General features: G+C 48.9%; 1 protein-coding gene across 1 annotated transcript; it reads left to right on the top strand.

Moving 5' to 3' along the window:
• The first annotated feature begins 2,856 nt into the window (after positions 1 to 2,856).
• On the top strand, positions 2,857 to 7,036 carry LOC543141 (expansin-A10). Its single transcript, XM_044602521.1, has 3 exons — positions 2,857 to 3,124; positions 3,416 to 3,731; positions 6,390 to 7,036. The coding sequence occupies exons 1-3, from the start codon at positions 2,974 to 2,976 to the stop codon at positions 6,697 to 6,699; spliced, it is 777 nt and encodes a 258-aa protein (XP_044458456.1). The 5' UTR covers positions 2,857 to 2,973; the 3' UTR covers positions 6,700 to 7,036.
• Positions 7,037 to 17,690: the final 10,654 nt, after the last annotated feature.

The following is a 17,690-nucleotide window of genomic DNA, read 5'->3' as shown; positions in this document are numbered from 1 at the left end:
GGCAGAATTTGGCTGGGAGGAGGAACACACATACAACAACGTATAATCCAAGCGTTTCATGACAGCCTAGTAGGGGGTCACTCGGGATTCCCAGTCACTTACAGACGCATCAGGCGTCTCTTTGCATGGCCCAAAATGAAAGTTCAAATCAAACACTATGTGCAGTGTTGTGTCATATGCCAGCAAGCGAAACTAGATCGGGCAGCTTCACCAGGTCTCTTGCTGCCGTTACCAATCCCTAACAAACCTTGGGATATGATATCCATGGATTTTGTGGACGGCCTCCCACAATCCAGCCGGTTCAACTGTCTCCTGGTGATTGTAGACAAGCGAACCAAGTTCAGCTACTTCTTGCCACTAGCGCACCCATACACAGCAGCATCGGTGGCCCAACTTTTCATCCAACAAGTCTACAGAGTGCATGGTCTCCCGGGAGCAATAGTATCAGATCGCGATCCTGTGTTCACTAGCCACTTTTGGCAGGAGCTTTTCAAGGCCGCAGGCACACAACTTAGACTCAGCACAGCCAACCACCCGCAAACGGATGGCTAAACAGAGCGAGTTAACCAGTGTGTGGAAACATTCTTGAGGTGTTTCACTCAAGCTTATCCCAGGCGGTGGAGTTTTTGGATCCCGTTAGCTCAGTTCTGGTACAACAACTCACACCATTCGGCCATAGGCATGACGCCCTTCAAAGCTATGTTCGGTTACGAGCCACGGCACTGGGGGATAACAGCAAACAACACCTGTTCAGTGCCAGCACTCAGCTCGTGGCTCGAGGAAAGGGATACGGTGCAGGAACTGTTACAGCAACACCTGAACAGAGCAAAACAGCTGATGAAAAGCCAGGCGGATAAGAAGCGATCGTTCCGTCAGTTTGAAGTGGGCGATCAAGTGTACCTGAAACTGCAACCATATATCCAAACCTCCGTCGCGCCACGAGCAAATCACAAGCTGGCATTCAAGTACTACGGTCCATTTCCTATCATCGGCAAGATCAACGATGTCGCCTACAAGCTCCAGCTTCCTTCGCAAGCAACTATCCATCCAGTCTTCCACGTCTCGCTCCTTCGACGCGTCCTGAGCACGGGTATGGCTGTTGAACCTCAGTTACCTCATTGTTATGATGAGCTCGCGGTTCCTGTGGCAGTTCTGCAATCAAGATGGCTCCAGGAGAAGGGCAAGATGAGGGAACAAGTGCTCGTCCGTTGGTCCAATTCAGAGACGCTCGGCGAAACTTGGGAAGACAAGGCGAGTCTCAGGGAGCGTTTCTCGCTCGCGGAGGCTTGGGGCAAGCCTCTGCTCAAGAAGAGGGGGATGTCAGCGTCCCTGATAGGGCCGGCCCGCAAGGCAACACCAACGATCAGGTCTCCACGGCTCCACGTGCGGCCCGGCCCAGGAAGCCCAACCCACGCGTCTCCGGCCCAGCGTGGGTTAACTGAAGCCCGTCCTGGAAGCTACTTGAGGAGAGGAGCGGCAGCGTCCTAGGGTTATCCAGAGGATCACGACAACGGCGGCTCGGCTCTTTTCCCCTTTCCTCTTCCTGTCTCGCGTCGAACCCTAGCAACCAAATTCTTGTATCGTTCCTGTAATCGCCACCAAACTTGTATCCGCAAGTGATTGCTACTAGTAATCGAGAGAGTATCTACGAGTACCTTAACACAACTGTTTCGAGCAGCGTCGGCAGTACTGACCGTCGATCCGGGTTTATCATGAACCTCTCACTCATGATAGAATTTGTTAAGAGCATCTAAGCCGTGGGTCCCAAACCGGCCTCAAATGCCCGGCAGTCCGTCCAGTCACTCATCGGTCATGTTTTTTCGATTCAGATAGACATCTCAAACAGACTTCAAACGCCCGGGCTGACCGACACCCTCATATCCAGTCTAAATATGTGACGGATATGGGGCGTCCGAACGCGTCCGGGCACACCTGCCACGTCGAACTGGCGGCGGGGTCCCAGCCGAAAACACCTGGAAACCCGACGATCCGAAGCTCGTCTCCTTTTGAGCACTGGCCGCGTGACGCAGCTCCGGCGGGTCACTTAGTGCCTAGCCCAGCTATTTAAGTCGACCGGCGGCGCCGAAACCCTACCGTCCATCCACATTTTCTTCCACATGTCCGTTCACATCGCCACTTTTTACTTCACCCGTCCGCTTAGTAGCCATGCCTCCACGCCGTCGGGTGAAGAGCGGGCCATTTATGGCGCCGGAGTGCCGGCTCGAGCTCCTTCAGCAGATCCGGGCTAAGCGTGAAGTCCGGATCGCCGAGGGGCTACCTCCGGATGCAGTGGATTTGCAGGCGGAGCAGCAGACCATCCTCGATTCCCTCCCGTCGGAATCGGCTGCGGAGGCCAGACGCCGTCGCCGGCAGGAGATCGAGGCGCAGTAGGTCGCGGAGGAGACGGAGATGCTCGCCTATATGGATGAGGTCGAGCAGCCGGCACCCTCCTACCCGCCCGTGCAACCGGCGCCCGACACATTGTTGTGGACGTCTCCGACAACGAAGATTAGTTAGGGTACGTGCGTATGATTTTTTTTTTTGCATGCTTTGTATGAATCTAAGGATTGAAATGTGAAAAAGGTGATATAGAATGATTAGTTTAAGACGTGACCGGTCACTATCTGCGAACGTTTGAGGAGCCGAATTTGCAAAGTCCGATTGTAAGTGCTCTAATTTTGCCGTTTCACCGAAGCAATAAGCTGCGGTGCACCAGGAAAGGAAACAAAACAGACGAGCAAATGCACTCTTTCCCGAAAAGAAAAGAATTAATCGATCAAAAGCTGGAGCACTCGAGAAGAGAACCTGCACTAAAAATATACCCGTGTGCACATGTATAAAGGCAAAGAAGGCCCCAGAACCTGCAAAATAAAAAGACAGAACACCGAAGCACAGCACCTCCATTTCACACTCTCCCCTGCTTCACTTCACTGAGAAGCAAGCGCACGGACGAAAAGCTGCTTGCTGGGAGCCATGGCTCCCCCGCTCATCCTCCTCGTCGTCTTCCTCCTCCCGGCCCTCGCCGCCGGCCACCAGCACCCCTCCTCCTACGGCTCCTCCGCCCTATCCGAATGGCGCAACGCCAAGTCCTCCTACTTCGCCGCCGACCCCGGGGACGCCATCGGTAAGCACCAACAAACCTCGCCTAGCTCTCCGTCATGGCAGCAGTCCAAGAAACGAATCCACCAAACCGTCCTTGCGCTCCTACCAAAATTCCTCGCGTCCATGCTGCAGGCATTAATTAGTTCACTTTTCCTCTTTCGGTATGTTGCCGCCAACGGAATTTCCACAAACCGCACGCTCGGTTACCGGAGCTTCTCTGCTCGTACCACAGTCGGTTCTTGCGATCCTGGCGGCCATGGACATGGGCACGGAGCTGATCTGTGATTTTCTTTTTGTGGGGTGCGGCGTGCAGGTGGCGCGTGCGGGTTCGGGGATCTGGGGAAGCACGGGTACGGGATGGCAACGGTGGGGCTGAGCACGGCGCTGTTCGAGCGCGGCGCCGCCTGCGGGGGCTGCTACGAGGTCAAGTGCGTGGAGGACCTCAAGTACTGCCTCCCCGGCACCTCCATCGTCGTCACCGCCACCAACTTCTGCCCGCCCAACTACGGATTCCCCGCCGACGCCGGCGGCGTCTGCAACCCGCCCAACCACCATTTCCTCCTCCCCATCCAGGCATTCGAGAAGATTGCGCTCTGGAAGGCCGGCGTCATGCCCATCCAGTACCGCCGGTACGTATGCTCCATTCTTGCCTGCACTCGATCTCGCTCTGCTTTGCACTCCATGTTCGGCTAGATCTAAGGCCAAAGTTTCCTCGGTTTCCTGATTCAATTTGTGTAGAGCTGGGAAAGTGCTTGCCAAGCTAGAGATTGCTTTGGTTTGCCGCAATGTGGGATCCCAAAAAAGCTGAATTGCAAGTGTCCGTTGGTGAGGAAAGTGTGGAGGGGATCAAGTGGACCCTCTTCCACTGTGGTGAAGTGCAAGTTCTTTTGGTTAGGATTCGAATTAGGGTAGTTTTATCTGCTCTAATGTGGCCTTCCTTTACTAACAAGGTAGTACAAAGATGCATAGAACCAAGTGTAAATAAATGTACTAATGTGATTTGGTGTTTGGGTTAGGAGGAAAGCACCTATGAGCCTTTTGATGCAGCATCGAGCCATTGACTATCTAGAGTATCACATGCTCGGTTTGCGTGATTTGATCAATTATAGTACTGTACTACAGTTTGGTTCAGTATTTGCATCATATTCATTGGTGTAAGCATTAGACTTTCGTGGCTCCTTGAGTTTATTTTGTTCTTTGGGGCTCTCTTAGAATTAAAACAGCGCTATCATCTTGATGATGATAATGCAGCTGGTGATAACTAGTTGTCCTCCCTCCGTTTTTATTTACTCCGCATATTACGTTTGTCTGAAGTCAAACTTTATATACTTTAAACAAGTTTGTAGAAAAATATATTAACATATACACCACCAAATATATATCATTGGATTCATCATTGCATATATTTTCACATCATCTAAATTTTATTCCACAATTCACGACAGTCTATGGTTACTAGAGTGCAGAATCGGTATGCTGAGCTATGATAACTCATATGAAAATTAATTAAAAACATAAAGAAACTAAGCACCTCTTATCTGAGTGATTATCCTGTATTTTGTTGATAACTGAGGAATTCTGGGAAATGTGGATCTTATTGACAGTTAGTGCTTAAATATTCTATTGACTGCTGTAAGGACTGGTTGAACCATATTAATGGAGAGGTTGCAAGATTTTTTTTGGAACTTCTAGAGTTGTTGATGTGCACCGAACTAGCATCACCAGGTTATTTGCTTCTGGGTTTACATGATGTGCCCTCCAGTACCCGGTATCACCAAACTGGCCCTACAAATAGTAGTGGCGCATTAACTGGTGTTGTCCTTAATATTCTGTGGTTATGTTTGATATTTATGCCAGTTGGTAGCTCCTTGGGATCCTTTAAACAACTTGATTTATTTTCTTGAGGGAAATCTAGTTGATTATTTGTACTACTAAAACTGTGTTAAAAAGGAACTTTGGATAGTGACTTGCCTGATTGTTTAATCATCTTAGCTTTACCCTTTTTTTGGTTTGTTATTGGTATTTAAGATCCAAACATATTAGGATATGGCGAATGGTAACACTTCACACTCAAATTTGGTAAATTAGCAAGCACTATGCTGGTGCTGTTCAGAACATAAAGTTAGGAACCTGCATATATGCCACACTTAAAAGGTGTAGCAGAGACAGGTACTTCTTCTAGATGCTTTGATGAATGACAGGTTTAATGAAATGTGTTGTTAATGTGCATTTTTTATCCTCAAGATTTGATGTTCCAAATCATCGCCTGAGGCAATTGGCAGCAATATCAACCCTGCTGTGCTCTGCAACTAAACTATGTCAGACTTTAGCTTCATCAGCTGTTATATAGCTCCTTTACTGTTAGCGAATAGCAATTAGCACTATTCCAAAGAGAAAGAATAAATGTATGGTAGAGAACAAACCACTGTTTCACGAAACAGCAAAAATGCACATCATCACTAATAAAGCTACACAAGTTATCTGCTTCTCAGGTACTACCTGGTGACAATCAAACTGGCCCTGCAAGTTGTAGTGGCACATTATTTGTGGTTGTCCTTAATATTCTATGTTTGTGTTAGATATTTATGCACTGGTTGGTAGCTCTTTGAGTTCCCTTTGAAACAACTTCATTTGATTATTTTTCCAGAGAAAACTTCATTAATTATTTTTACTACTAGGACTTTCTTGAACTGAAACTAATCATCTTAGCTTGTGCTTACACTTCATTTAATTTGTTACTGTTTGAGATTCAAACAGACTACGATCGCATCTGTAAATTAGTGAGGTTCTACTCCTGTGCCATTCAGAATACAAAGTTAAAAACGTGCATGTATGCTAAACTGAAAAGTATATTATAGAAGGGTGTAATAATCTTTACGTGCGTCTAAGTTGTCTAGTAATTTGAAAAATTGAGGTGATTCTTTGAGATGGTTTCCTGAATGACGGATTTGTACAACATTCTGCTATCAATGTGTTTTCGTGATCCTGGAGATTTCATGTTTCGTAGGACAATTGACATGGAAATATACATCCTACTATGATTTGGGACTCATCTATGTCACACCATTTCATTACTTGTTAAGTACTCCCCCCGTCCCACAATGTAAGGCGTTTTTTGACACTACACTAGTGTGAAAAAACGTCTTACATTATGGGGCGGAGGGAGTAGTTTGCAGGATTTGCATGAGAACAAACAACAAGGACAAATAAAGCTACTAATAGCATTAACCTGTCAGAAAAAATGCCTCTGATTCTTTGCTGAGATTGACTTGTTTTCTTATGAACAGCGTCAAGTGCCTTCGTGAAGGCGGCGTGCGGTTCTCGGTCTCCGGGAAGAGCTTCTTCTTCACAGTCCTAATCAGCAATGTCGGTGGCGCTGGCGATGTCAGATCAGTGAAGATCAAAGGAACAGAGTCTGGCTGGCTCGATATGGGCCGCAACTGGGGCCAGATATGGCACATCAACTTAGATCTCACAGGGCAGCCGGTGTCCTTTGAGCTCACCTCGAGTGACGGCACGACGATGACCAATTTTAACGTTGTGCCCAAGGATTGGGAGTTTGGCAAAACATACACCGGCAAGCAATTCCTGCTCTAGAGAATTATTGATAGGGACTTACAATTTCTCAAAGAAGAAAAATCATCCTACGAGTTGGTTGTAGTACTGTATATCCTTCTGAGGAACAAGATTATTATTAGGAAAGGAATATAATCTCTACTGTACATTCCTCTGAGGAACGAGCTGATTATTAGGAAAAATATCAGTTTAGTGCAGAGCCTCAGATAGTTGTTCTACATACAGCATGCAGTTGTAGTTGTCGGATGTACTATTTCAAATCTGATGGTTGCTCCAGAGGCTTGATGTATCATTCAGAAATGTTTTGATTGCCCCAGTGCTTAATGTATCATTCAGAAACATTCTGATAGTTGCTCCACATGCTCGTTGTTGTTTCATTCAGGAATAGAAGGCCATATTTGGCGTTTTGATTTCATATTTGTATTGACTAGATTATTTACACCCCACCAACATTGAAACATTCAAAATTTTATATACTCCAGAGGCTTGATGTATCATTCAGAAATTTTATATACATTTGGAGTATGTAGATAAAAGGGCAACCTGGTGCATGTAGCTCCCGCTTGTGCAGGGTCCAGGGAAGGGTCCGACCACTTTGGGGTATGTAGATCTGCAGAAAAAAAAAATCAAGATTCACTCCCCAGCAAAACCAAAACCAAACAGAAGGGTCCGTCTCTTCTACAGATTGCAATGAGTGATAATTATTCATTCAATTGCATTTCAGCAACAACTCGAACGTTCAATACTGGATCCATTGCAGTTCAGCTATCTGTCCAATGTAAACATTGGTTCAGTTGCATTTCAATTATAACTCAAATGTACAGTCCAGCAGTAGAGCTATACGATCTAAAGCAAGAAATATAATAATAAAACAAATTAACCAGACTTACAAAAATCAAAACCGGATCCAACACATCGAAGCACTTGGTGAAGATTTAAGGAATAGGTATCTTGCATCTTGATTTCACATTTTAATGGAGGGTTCGTACCACTCCAACAACCACACCTGTGCATCTGTAGATCTGCACAGAAAAAAAAAACAAGATTCGTTCCCCAGTGAAACCAAACCAAATCAAAAGGATGCGCCCCTTCTACAGGTTGCAACGAGTGGTAAATCGTTCAATCAACTGCAGTTCAGCTAAGACAAATCAACTGCACTTCAGCTATACACGATCTAAAATGAGAAATCTAATATCAAACCAACCAACCTTAGAAAACCAAAACCGAATTCAACACAGCGAAGCACTTGGTCAGTATTTCAGGAATATGCATCTGGCGTCTTGATTCACATTTTACCACTCCAACAATACTTCTGCATCTGTACAGATTGCAACGAGTGATAAATCGTTCATCCAATTGCATTTCATCTAAGTCAAACCAATTGCACTTCAGGTCAGGATTCAGAACAGAACTAGTTTCATTGACCGCAACAAGGAATTACAGCCTAATGAACACAAGACGGAACACAACGACGCACGCCAAAGCAGTAGTAAAACCCGTCTTCCACAGAACACACGGACACACGACACGAATCTAGCCGCCGAAGCCGTAGAGGGTGCGGCCCTGGCGCTTGAGCGCGTAGACGACGTCCATGGCGGTGACGGTCTTGCGGCGAGCGTGCTCAGTGTAGGTGACGGCGTCGCGGATGACGTTCTCGAGGAAGATCTTGAGCACGCCGCGGGTCTCCTCGTAGATGAGCCCCGAGATGCGCTTCACGCCGCCCCTCCTGGCCAGCCTCCGGATCGCCGGCTTGGTGATGCCCTGGATGTTGTCGCGGAGCACCTTCCGGTGGCGCTTGGCGCCGCCCTTCCCCAGCCCCTTGCCGCCCTTGCCGCGCCCCGACATCGCCGATCCACCTAGCTCCGAGGGATGTGTGCGCTTAGAAAGAAGAGGAAGTGCTTGGGAAGAAGCTTGTGCTGGGATTGGGGGGTGGTGGCGGGTTTATATCGGGAGGATTTGGGGGGAAAGCGCGGGATTTTCGTGGCTTTGGGGCGGGACCGCGGGAGGCGCTCGCTGGGATCGATCCGTGGGACGGCGGGGGTGGGACGTTGGATTGAAATGAAGGGTGGGATGGAGGTGCGGGTGCGAGGCTGGTGGCGCGGATCGATGACGTGGCGGCGGATACGGGGATGGATTTGAAATTGGAGACCGCGGAGACCAGAGGAGCGCGGTGGATTGGAAAGTGTCTGCTTTTTTTTTTATGACTAGCAAGATGCCCGTGCATTGCACAGGACATCAAAATGCATTTTTTTACAAAACATCTATTGTGATTGACTCATGCAGGAGTAATCACATGTGTAAAAACTAATGATATCTCGAGAATTTCATCGAAAAAATGATATCTCGAGAAAGATGAGAGATAAGGTGAGGAGTGGGGCGCGGTGGTGATTGGTGGTCGGACTTAGCAGAGGCATGGAGATGGACGACGCCGGCAGCGGCCACCATGCCAGATTGTTCCGGAGGCTTCTTTTTTAATTACTCAACAATGAAGTTGTGGGAGATAAGGATGAACGAGAGGTGCGGATATCCTTTTGCAAAATTGTCATAGTTTGCTTTCTATCTGTCAGATATAGATCGAACGGTCTATATTATAAGATGGCGGGCACACCATCATCACCAACTCAGTTTTTTATAAGAATAGAGAAGTGTATCGGTGAGGACGGTTTGGAACATGGGAGGCCAAAACGTTGCTCCAGAGCAAGGGTCGCATGAGCACTTCATTTCAAATAGTTTGAAAATCATGTTTGAAAGTCTTTAAAATACGAACACGAATTTTATGCAGTAGTATGGAGATATACTGTACACGGGCAAAGTTTGATGACGAAGTAAATTAATATGTGCTACACAAAGAAGACAAGAGCGTGGATTTTTTTTAGCGGTGAACAATGTGTGCATGGTTTAACTTCTCAAAATTAACAATTTGTCATCTTTATGTAGCTCACATGTCAACTTGTTTCATCATCAAACTTTACACTTGTGTGGTATACATTCATATTAGCGTAGGGTTTGTTTTGGATATTTTTTTAATTCAAATGTGATTTTCAAATTATTCAAAATAAAGTGTTCAGGACACCCGTGTTCCAGAAATGCTTCTCGCAGGGGACCCATGCCAACTAAGCAATTTAGGGGCTAGTTCTTTTGAGTGATTCTCCCAGAATCGGCCCCCTCCCCAGCTTCTCCCAGAATCGTCACTTCATATTTTTTTGACAATCTTGTCTAGTTAAGGTCTAATTAGCTAGGATTGTAAAAAATATATGAAGTGGCGATTCTGGGAGAAGCCGGGGAGGGGGGCGATTCTGGAGAATCGCCGAAAAGAACTGGAGGTGACATAGAATTAAATGAAGAAAGAGAGGTTTGGGTATCATATCATGATACCGTATCATATTAAATGGTGTGCTTTTTTTGTGTCATGCATGACAATAACTGTAGTACCCTATGATACCAACATATCATACCAACATATGATACTATGCATTACGGATGTAGTATCAAAGACTAGTATCATATGCATGATACTAGTATATGATACTTACTACAACCAGCCTTAGAACACGACCAATGCTATGCCACAGGGAGTTGTCTCGGCTCTAACGTCGTGCTCAATTGTCTACTTAAGTCTACTATGTAGTACACTACATCACTCATTGGCTTCGTATGAAGTCGATCTAACCCCACAGCAGGGTTGGACTCCTTATGACCTTGGGGAGCATGCATAGACATGGCACGGAGCTTCTACACATCGATGTGGTGGATCTTGACTCATCCTTCAGTGCCAAACTTGACCGCTTCTGTGATACGGTACATCGGGCCCAATGGACCAATCGCCGTATGTGGGGCACAACCCTCCAGCCGTAGTATATTCAACATTAATAAGTGTAGCTCGCTAGGTAAGAAGTCTTCGCCTGAATTGTTTGCACTGAAGCATGCTCCCCGCCCAAGAGTTCATAGTTAGGTACATCAACACCCTTGCTTGTGATGTGCAAGCCTCGTTAGGGAAGGACATCTCCAAAGCATCTGCCTCGTCTTTGTTGAGGCGAAGCTCAATGGGGACCTTTTGTAACACCCCTATGTAATGGAGCTACAGTAATCCATCATGATGATGCTAAGCTACTGAGATTTGCAATGATAATCATGTTGGGATAATATCTCATTTCAAATTCCTTCTTTGGAATTCCATTCAACTTCAAAGTGCAAAATGAAGTTGATCAAAACTTGTTGGAAAAATGTTCACCTTTTAGCAAAAAATCCAAAACTATTTGCTGTTAAGGAACACAACATCACCATCAACTCTAAATGGGCCTAATATTTTTTAACAGAGCCAAAACAGCCTTTTAAAATGCCATATTCTTTTTGAATAAATCTAAAGGGATTCAAAACATTCCCAACATTTTTGTGACAGTGCACAGTACTTCTTTGAATTTATTTTGGCCAGTGACATATTTTTGCAAAGTCATTTGTGGCAAAATAAAATGCAAAAGCTGCTGGAAAAAGAGAAACAAAAAAAGAAAAAGGAAACTCAGAGAAGAGAGAGAAAGCCCATGGCCTCCCCTTAGGCTTCGGCCCATCCCAGTAGGCCGGCCCACTCCCCCTCCCCCGGTCGCTTCCTGATCCTCCGACCGGGCGGGGCAGCACGCGCCCGTCGCCGCCCAGCCACCTCGCCAGCAACGCACCCGCGAGAGGATAAGAGCGCCCCTCCGGCTCCTCGAGTCCCCCCCCACCTACCTCCACCCACTCCCAGAATCCCCTCGCCTCCCCGCTCCACTTCCCCCCTCTCCGCCCTCTCCCAGATCCACCTCCTCCTCCCCCTATGGACTTGCCTCTGCCCTCGAGCGCCCGAGCGCGGCCACCGCCGTCCATCGCATGCCACTGTCCAACCTCACCTCGCCGAGTTGTCTTGAAGCTTTGCCCGTGCACGCTACGCCGTCCCCGACCACGAGTCAAAGCCGCGGACCTCTACAGCGCCGGATCCCCTTCGTCGTCTTCCTCGGGTCGCCGTCGTCACCTTCGACTCTGGCCACCGCCCTACGCTACTAAGCCCCCGACGGCCTTCGTGTGCCGCAACGTGAGCTCCCGCCCCTCTCCTTTCCTTCGTTTATACGTCGTCGATCCGTAGTCTGCTCCCCGTGCCGTTGCCGCCATTGCCGAAGCTCGCGCCACCACTGCTCGTTGTGCCGCTCCTCTCGTGCTTCTCCAGTTCGACTGAGCACGCCACCGCGCTCGTGGCATCTCGTAGGAGTCCTCCAGCCGGATAGCCCGTCGGGACCGAGCCGCTATGCTCGTTTTGTTCGACGCTCGACTTTGGCTGCCGCATATTGTCGTCGTGACCCGCCTCCCGCCGCTGGCCACTGCGTCGTCCGGTTACCCGCTGTCGCCGCGGCGGCCTCGCCCGCCGTCCTCACGCCACTCGCGCCGCCCCTAGCCGCGTTGTTCGCCACCACGGCCCGCGCCCTGCGCCTGGTCTTGCCCGGCTCCGCCGTTGCACGCCCGCGCCTTGCCTCCTGCGCCGTCCGCCCGCCCGCCGCAGCGCGCTAGCTCGTAGCAGTCGCCGCTCGCCGTGGCCTCGTCCACCCCGTCGTCCTATGCTGCCCCCGCATGTGTCGCGCCGCCGCTCATCGCGCTGACCCGCCGAGTCCGCCCTGGCCGCCTCCCCCTCGCGCGCCGCCTCGCCAGCGCTGCTGCGACGCCGCAGCCCGCTCGCCCCACGACCTCGCTTCCCCTGGTTGGCGCCCCACCGCGCCCCGATGACCATCGCCGGCCACGGCCTCGCCGTGCCCCATTCGACGGGCGCCCACGCCCATGCCCCTCCGCCCATTAACCCGCTCCACTAGGATGGCCTTATGCCACTGCCAGCGGGCCCCACGCGCCCTGGCTTTTATTAAAAAAGGTTTTTAGAAAAATAAAAATAAATAAATAGTTAATTAATTAATTCGTTGGATAATTAATTAACTTAATTAATCTTGCTTAATTAGCCTAATGAACTAGATTAGTCTAATTAAACCTGCTCAATTAGTTGAGTCTATGACAGATGGGCCCCACTACTCCTTTTGACCAGTCAACGCGGTCAGAGTTGAATGTTGACCCTGCTGACGTCAGGATGGTGTCATGCTGATGCAGTATTATCTTTTTAGTTAATAATAATTACAGAATATTGTTAAATCTTTGAAAATCATAGAAAATAATCCGTAACTCGGATGAAAAAGTTTTATACATGAAAGTTGCTCAGAACGACGAGACGAATCCGGATACGCAGTCCGTTTACCTGTCAGATGCCTCTAACTATCTGAACATGGAACATTCCCCCTTCAGTCATGTGTCTGACATAGGTCTGGAACCGGGAAAACATTCCCGGTTGTTTTCCCCCTTCACCTTTATCGCGTAGCCATATGTTAGGTCACACCCGGCACAACATATTGCCATGTTATGCTTTGTGATGCTTTGTTTGCTTTATATTTATTGTTTCTTCCCCCTCTTCTCTCCGGTAGACCCCGAGACCGATGCCGCCCCTGTGATCGACTATGTCGACGACACCTCTTCCTTTTGAGCAGAGCTTCCAGGCAAGCAAACCCCCTGAGGGAGTCCTGGATTAGGGGGTGTCCGGATGGCCGGACTATATCTTCAGCCGGACTCCTGGACTATGAAGATACAAGATTGAAGACTCCGTCCCATGTCCGGAAGGGACTTTCCTTGGCGTGGAAGGCAAGCTTGGCGATACGGATATGTAGATCTCCTACCATTGTAACCGACTTTGTGTAACCCTAACCCTCTCCGGTGTCTATATAAACCGGAGGGTTTTAGTCCGTAGGACAAGATACAAAACAACAATCATACCATAGGCTAGCTTCTAGGGTTTAGCCTCTCCGATCTCATGGTAGATCTACTCTTGTAGTACCCATATCATCAATATTAATCAAGCAGGACGTAGGGTTTTACCTCCATCGAGAGGGCCCGAACCTGGGTAAAACTTCGTGTTCCTTGCCTCCTGTTACCATCTGGCCTAGACGCACAATTCGGGACCCCCTACCCGAGATTCGCCGGTTTTGACACCGACATTGGTGCTTTCATTGAGAGTTCCTCTGTGTCGTCGCCATCAGGAAGGATGCCTCACCCCGTCTTTAAAGACGGCACCGTTGCTAAGGGAGCTTTGGCTGTCGGCCAAACCCTCCGGCTAGGTGGTTTTCTTATGACCGCCTGTTCGGCTTCTGCATCGACAATGACCTCTCGAGCCATCGAAAACAATCTTCATGTCAGCTCAAAACTCGTCGAGCAGTTAGATCCAATGGAGCTCTGCTCAATAAACGAGCTCTTGGATCGCATCGCCGCCCTGGGAGTCGCTACGGATCACGACCAGATTGGGCCTAAACCCGATCTGAGAGAGATTAACTCTCCCCAAGTCACCCATCATGTTGCCGTGGTAGAGGGACAGTGCGGCGACCCTTCATCTATCTTAAGGACTAGCTACGTCCGGATTCCCGATCCCTCCAAGCCGGATACCCGCGGAGGGGAGGATATCACTCAAGACCTGAACTTAGAGTCAGGCGACGGGCTGGATTCATTGGACAGCATCCAGGAATCCAAATTTTCGAGTTAGGAAATTCCTCGGCCTCTGAGCCTCAGATGGGGTGAGGCTTCGGATTTAGTTCCTCCCACCCACCCGAACATAAGCGATCTATCCCAAATTAGGCAAGAGCCCGATGAAACAGTACATCATTACTGGGCCAGATTCCTCCTGGTTAAGAACAGGATAAAGGACTGCCACGAGGAAGACGCAATCTCAATCTTTTGCAATAATTGCACGGACAAGGGAATCCTCAACGCCATAAGTCGCCGTGATATTACACGCTTCGCTGACTTGGCGTCCATCGTACGAAAGTACTATGCGATGGAAAGCGTCTGGAAAACCGAAATAAAATTTTGGGACGATCCGGCCCTGAATACAAACCCAATCCGAAATAAAAGGGTGCATCATCGCCAGACACCCGGGTCAAACACCAAAAAGCAAAAACCCTCTACAGGGCATGGAACCGTACTGGAAGGATGGCTTAATGGACCCTGTAAAATTCACAGTACAGAGGACACCACACCAACTCACAGCCTTAGAGCATGTTGGATACTCCGACAGGTGGCCAAAATTGGCGAAAATCTCCTAATTCCAGAGGCCACAGAAAGCCACCCCAGAGACACCAATACGGTATTAACAGTCTTCGAGACTTTCGCATCAAATAATATGCGAAAAAGGACACTCCGCAGCCTTGCCGAAGTCTACCAAGTAGCAACAATAAACCCATGGAGTGATCCAGACACAGCACTCCGCGCCGAAAACAAGACATTCGCACTGGCCCTCGAGGCATTCCGAAGCCCTAGCGGCTGAGGAACTGACTGCGCTGCGCTCTATGGTGAATAGGGACAATGTGGTACTCGAGAAAAGATCCAAGTACACCTCCTTTAAGCCGGCGGACGAAATAGTCAAATTCCAAGTCCATCCAACGGACCCCAATAAAACAGCTTCCATCGGGGCACAGTTAAACCCTGATGTAGATGCCGCACTGCGAGAGTTCCTACGAGAGAACTGGGACATTTTCGCCTGGCACCCTTCAGACATGCCAGGAATCCCACGCAGACTGGCCGAGCACAGCTTAAATATCCAAATAGGATTCAAACCTGTCAAACAGGCTCTTCGGCGTTTTCCGAACCTAAGAGACAGGCCATGGGAGAGGAGCTAGCATAGCTATTGGAGGCCGGATTCATCAGAGATATAAAACATCTGGACTGGCTAGCAAACCTGATGATTGTACCAAAGAAGGACAAATCCTGGCGCCTGTGTGTTGATTTTAAAGACCTTAACAAGGCTTGCCCAAAGGATCCCTTCCCCCTCCCCCGCATCGATCAAATTATCGACGCTACCGCAGGACACGATTCGTTGTGTTTCCTCGATGCATATTCCGGCTACCATCAAATCAAGATGGCAGAACCAGACCAAGCCGCAACGGCATTTATCACACCATACGGCCCATTCTGCTTCAACACGATGCCCTTCGGGCTAAAAAATGCTGGCGCAACATATCAGCGCATGATTCAGACATGTCTGGCAAGCCAGATCAGCAAAACAGTGGAGGCATATGTAGATGATGTGGTTGTCAAAACAAGACATGTCGAATCTCTAGTAGATGACTTGAGGCTCACATTTGATAACCTCCGAACATACGACATCAAGCTCAACCCGGAAAAATGTGTTCTAGCCGGAAAGCTCTTGGGCTTCATTGTATCCGGTAGAGGAATCAAAGCAAATCCAGCCAAGATCCGAGCTTTGTCGCAACTGGATATCCCAAAGGACCTCAAACAAATACAAAAGTTAATCGGATGCATGGCGGCTCTAAGCCGCTTTATCTCCCGCTTGGGAGAAAAGGCCCTACCCCTTTACCACCTCCTTCAGCGCACCGAACACTTCGAATGGACGGATGCAGCCACGGCCGGACTCGACGAAATAAAAGCCATACTGGCAACAAACCCAGTCCTGGCCGCACCAAACATTGGCGAACCAATGCTATTATACATTGCAGCAACACATCAGGTTGTAAGCGCAGTGCTCGTCGTCGAACAAGAAGCGGACGGACACAAATTCCCCCTTCAAAAGCCGGTCTATTATGTGTCCACTGTCCTCACTCCCTGCAAATCACGGTACCCGCATTATCAAAAGATCGCGTACGCGGTATTCATGGCATCCCGGAAGCTACGACACTACTTTCAAGAGTGTTCAATAACAGTAGCCTCAGAAGTACCACTTAACGATATTATAAACAACCGTGACGCAACGGGCCGGATTGCAAAATGGGCCATTGAGCTCCTCCCATTCGACATAACTTATAAGCCACGGCGAGCCATCAAGTCGCAAGTCTTGGCCGACTTCGTCGCAGAATGGACGGAGGCCGAACTCCCTAAAGAGTATGACACATATTCAAATTGGATCATGCATTTCGACGGCTCCAAGATGTTGGCCGGACTGGGGGTTGGCGTCATTTTGACGTCCCCCACAGGAGACACAGTTCAATACGTACTCCAGATTATGTACACGGACTCCAACAAATATGATGCCCTTTTACATGGTCTCCGGATGGCAGTATCCATGGGCATTCAACGCCTAGAGGTGCGCGGGGACTCGAACCTCGCAATATCCCAAATAAATGGAGACTTTGATGCCAAGGATCCAAAAATGGCAGATTACCGCAACGCCGTCCTAAAAATGTCAGCTTGGTTCGAGGGGCTTGAATTTCACCATATAGCATGGGAAAATAATCAGGCGGCAGATGTCTTGGCACGCATCGGCGCAAAACGCGATGTAGTCCCCCAACATCTTCTTGGAAAGGTTGTTCAAGCCATCCGTAGTATGGGAAGGGGAGCCGGACAATAACAGCCCGGACCCAACCGCACTGCCCGACACCGAACATTCTGACACAATGGGAGGCTCTGCCAATGAAATAACACCTTCAGCCCACGTAATAATGGCTATCATCGCCCCGTGGACAGAACCATTCCTCGCCTACCTTACTAGGTAGGAACTCCCCGAGGACCAAAATGAGGCAAGCTGCATAGTGCGGCGATCCAAAGCCTACAGAATCCACGAGGGAGAGCTTTATAAGAAAAGCACTACCGGAGTCCTTCAAAGGTGCATCTCCGAAGAGGGGGGGCGGAACCTCCTGGCTGAAATTCATGCCGGACTCGACGGTCATCACGCTGCATCTCGGTCCCTTGTAAGCAAGGCCTTCCGTACAGGCTTTTATTGGCCGACGGCCCGGGCAGACGCTCAGGACTTAGTCCAACGATGCACCGGTTGCCAGCTCTTTGCAAACCAAAGCCATATGCCACCCACCGCCCTCCAAACTATCCCCATTACTTGGCCCTTCGCGGTCTGGGGGCTTGACATGGTTGGACCCCTTAAAGGCGGAACCCACAAGCAAAAATACTTACTGGTCATGGTGGATAAGTTCACCAAATGGATAGAAGCCAAGCCTGTTAAG

This window comes from Triticum aestivum, chromosome 2A (assembly GCF_018294505.1).
Source record: "Triticum aestivum cultivar Chinese Spring chromosome 2A, IWGSC CS RefSeq v2.1, whole genome shotgun sequence".
In the NCBI taxonomy this organism is placed as follows: Eukaryota; Viridiplantae; Streptophyta; class Magnoliopsida; order Poales; family Poaceae; genus Triticum; species Triticum aestivum.
Note: the sequence above shows the minus strand (reverse complement) of the source record. Positions and strands in the feature narration are given on the sequence as shown.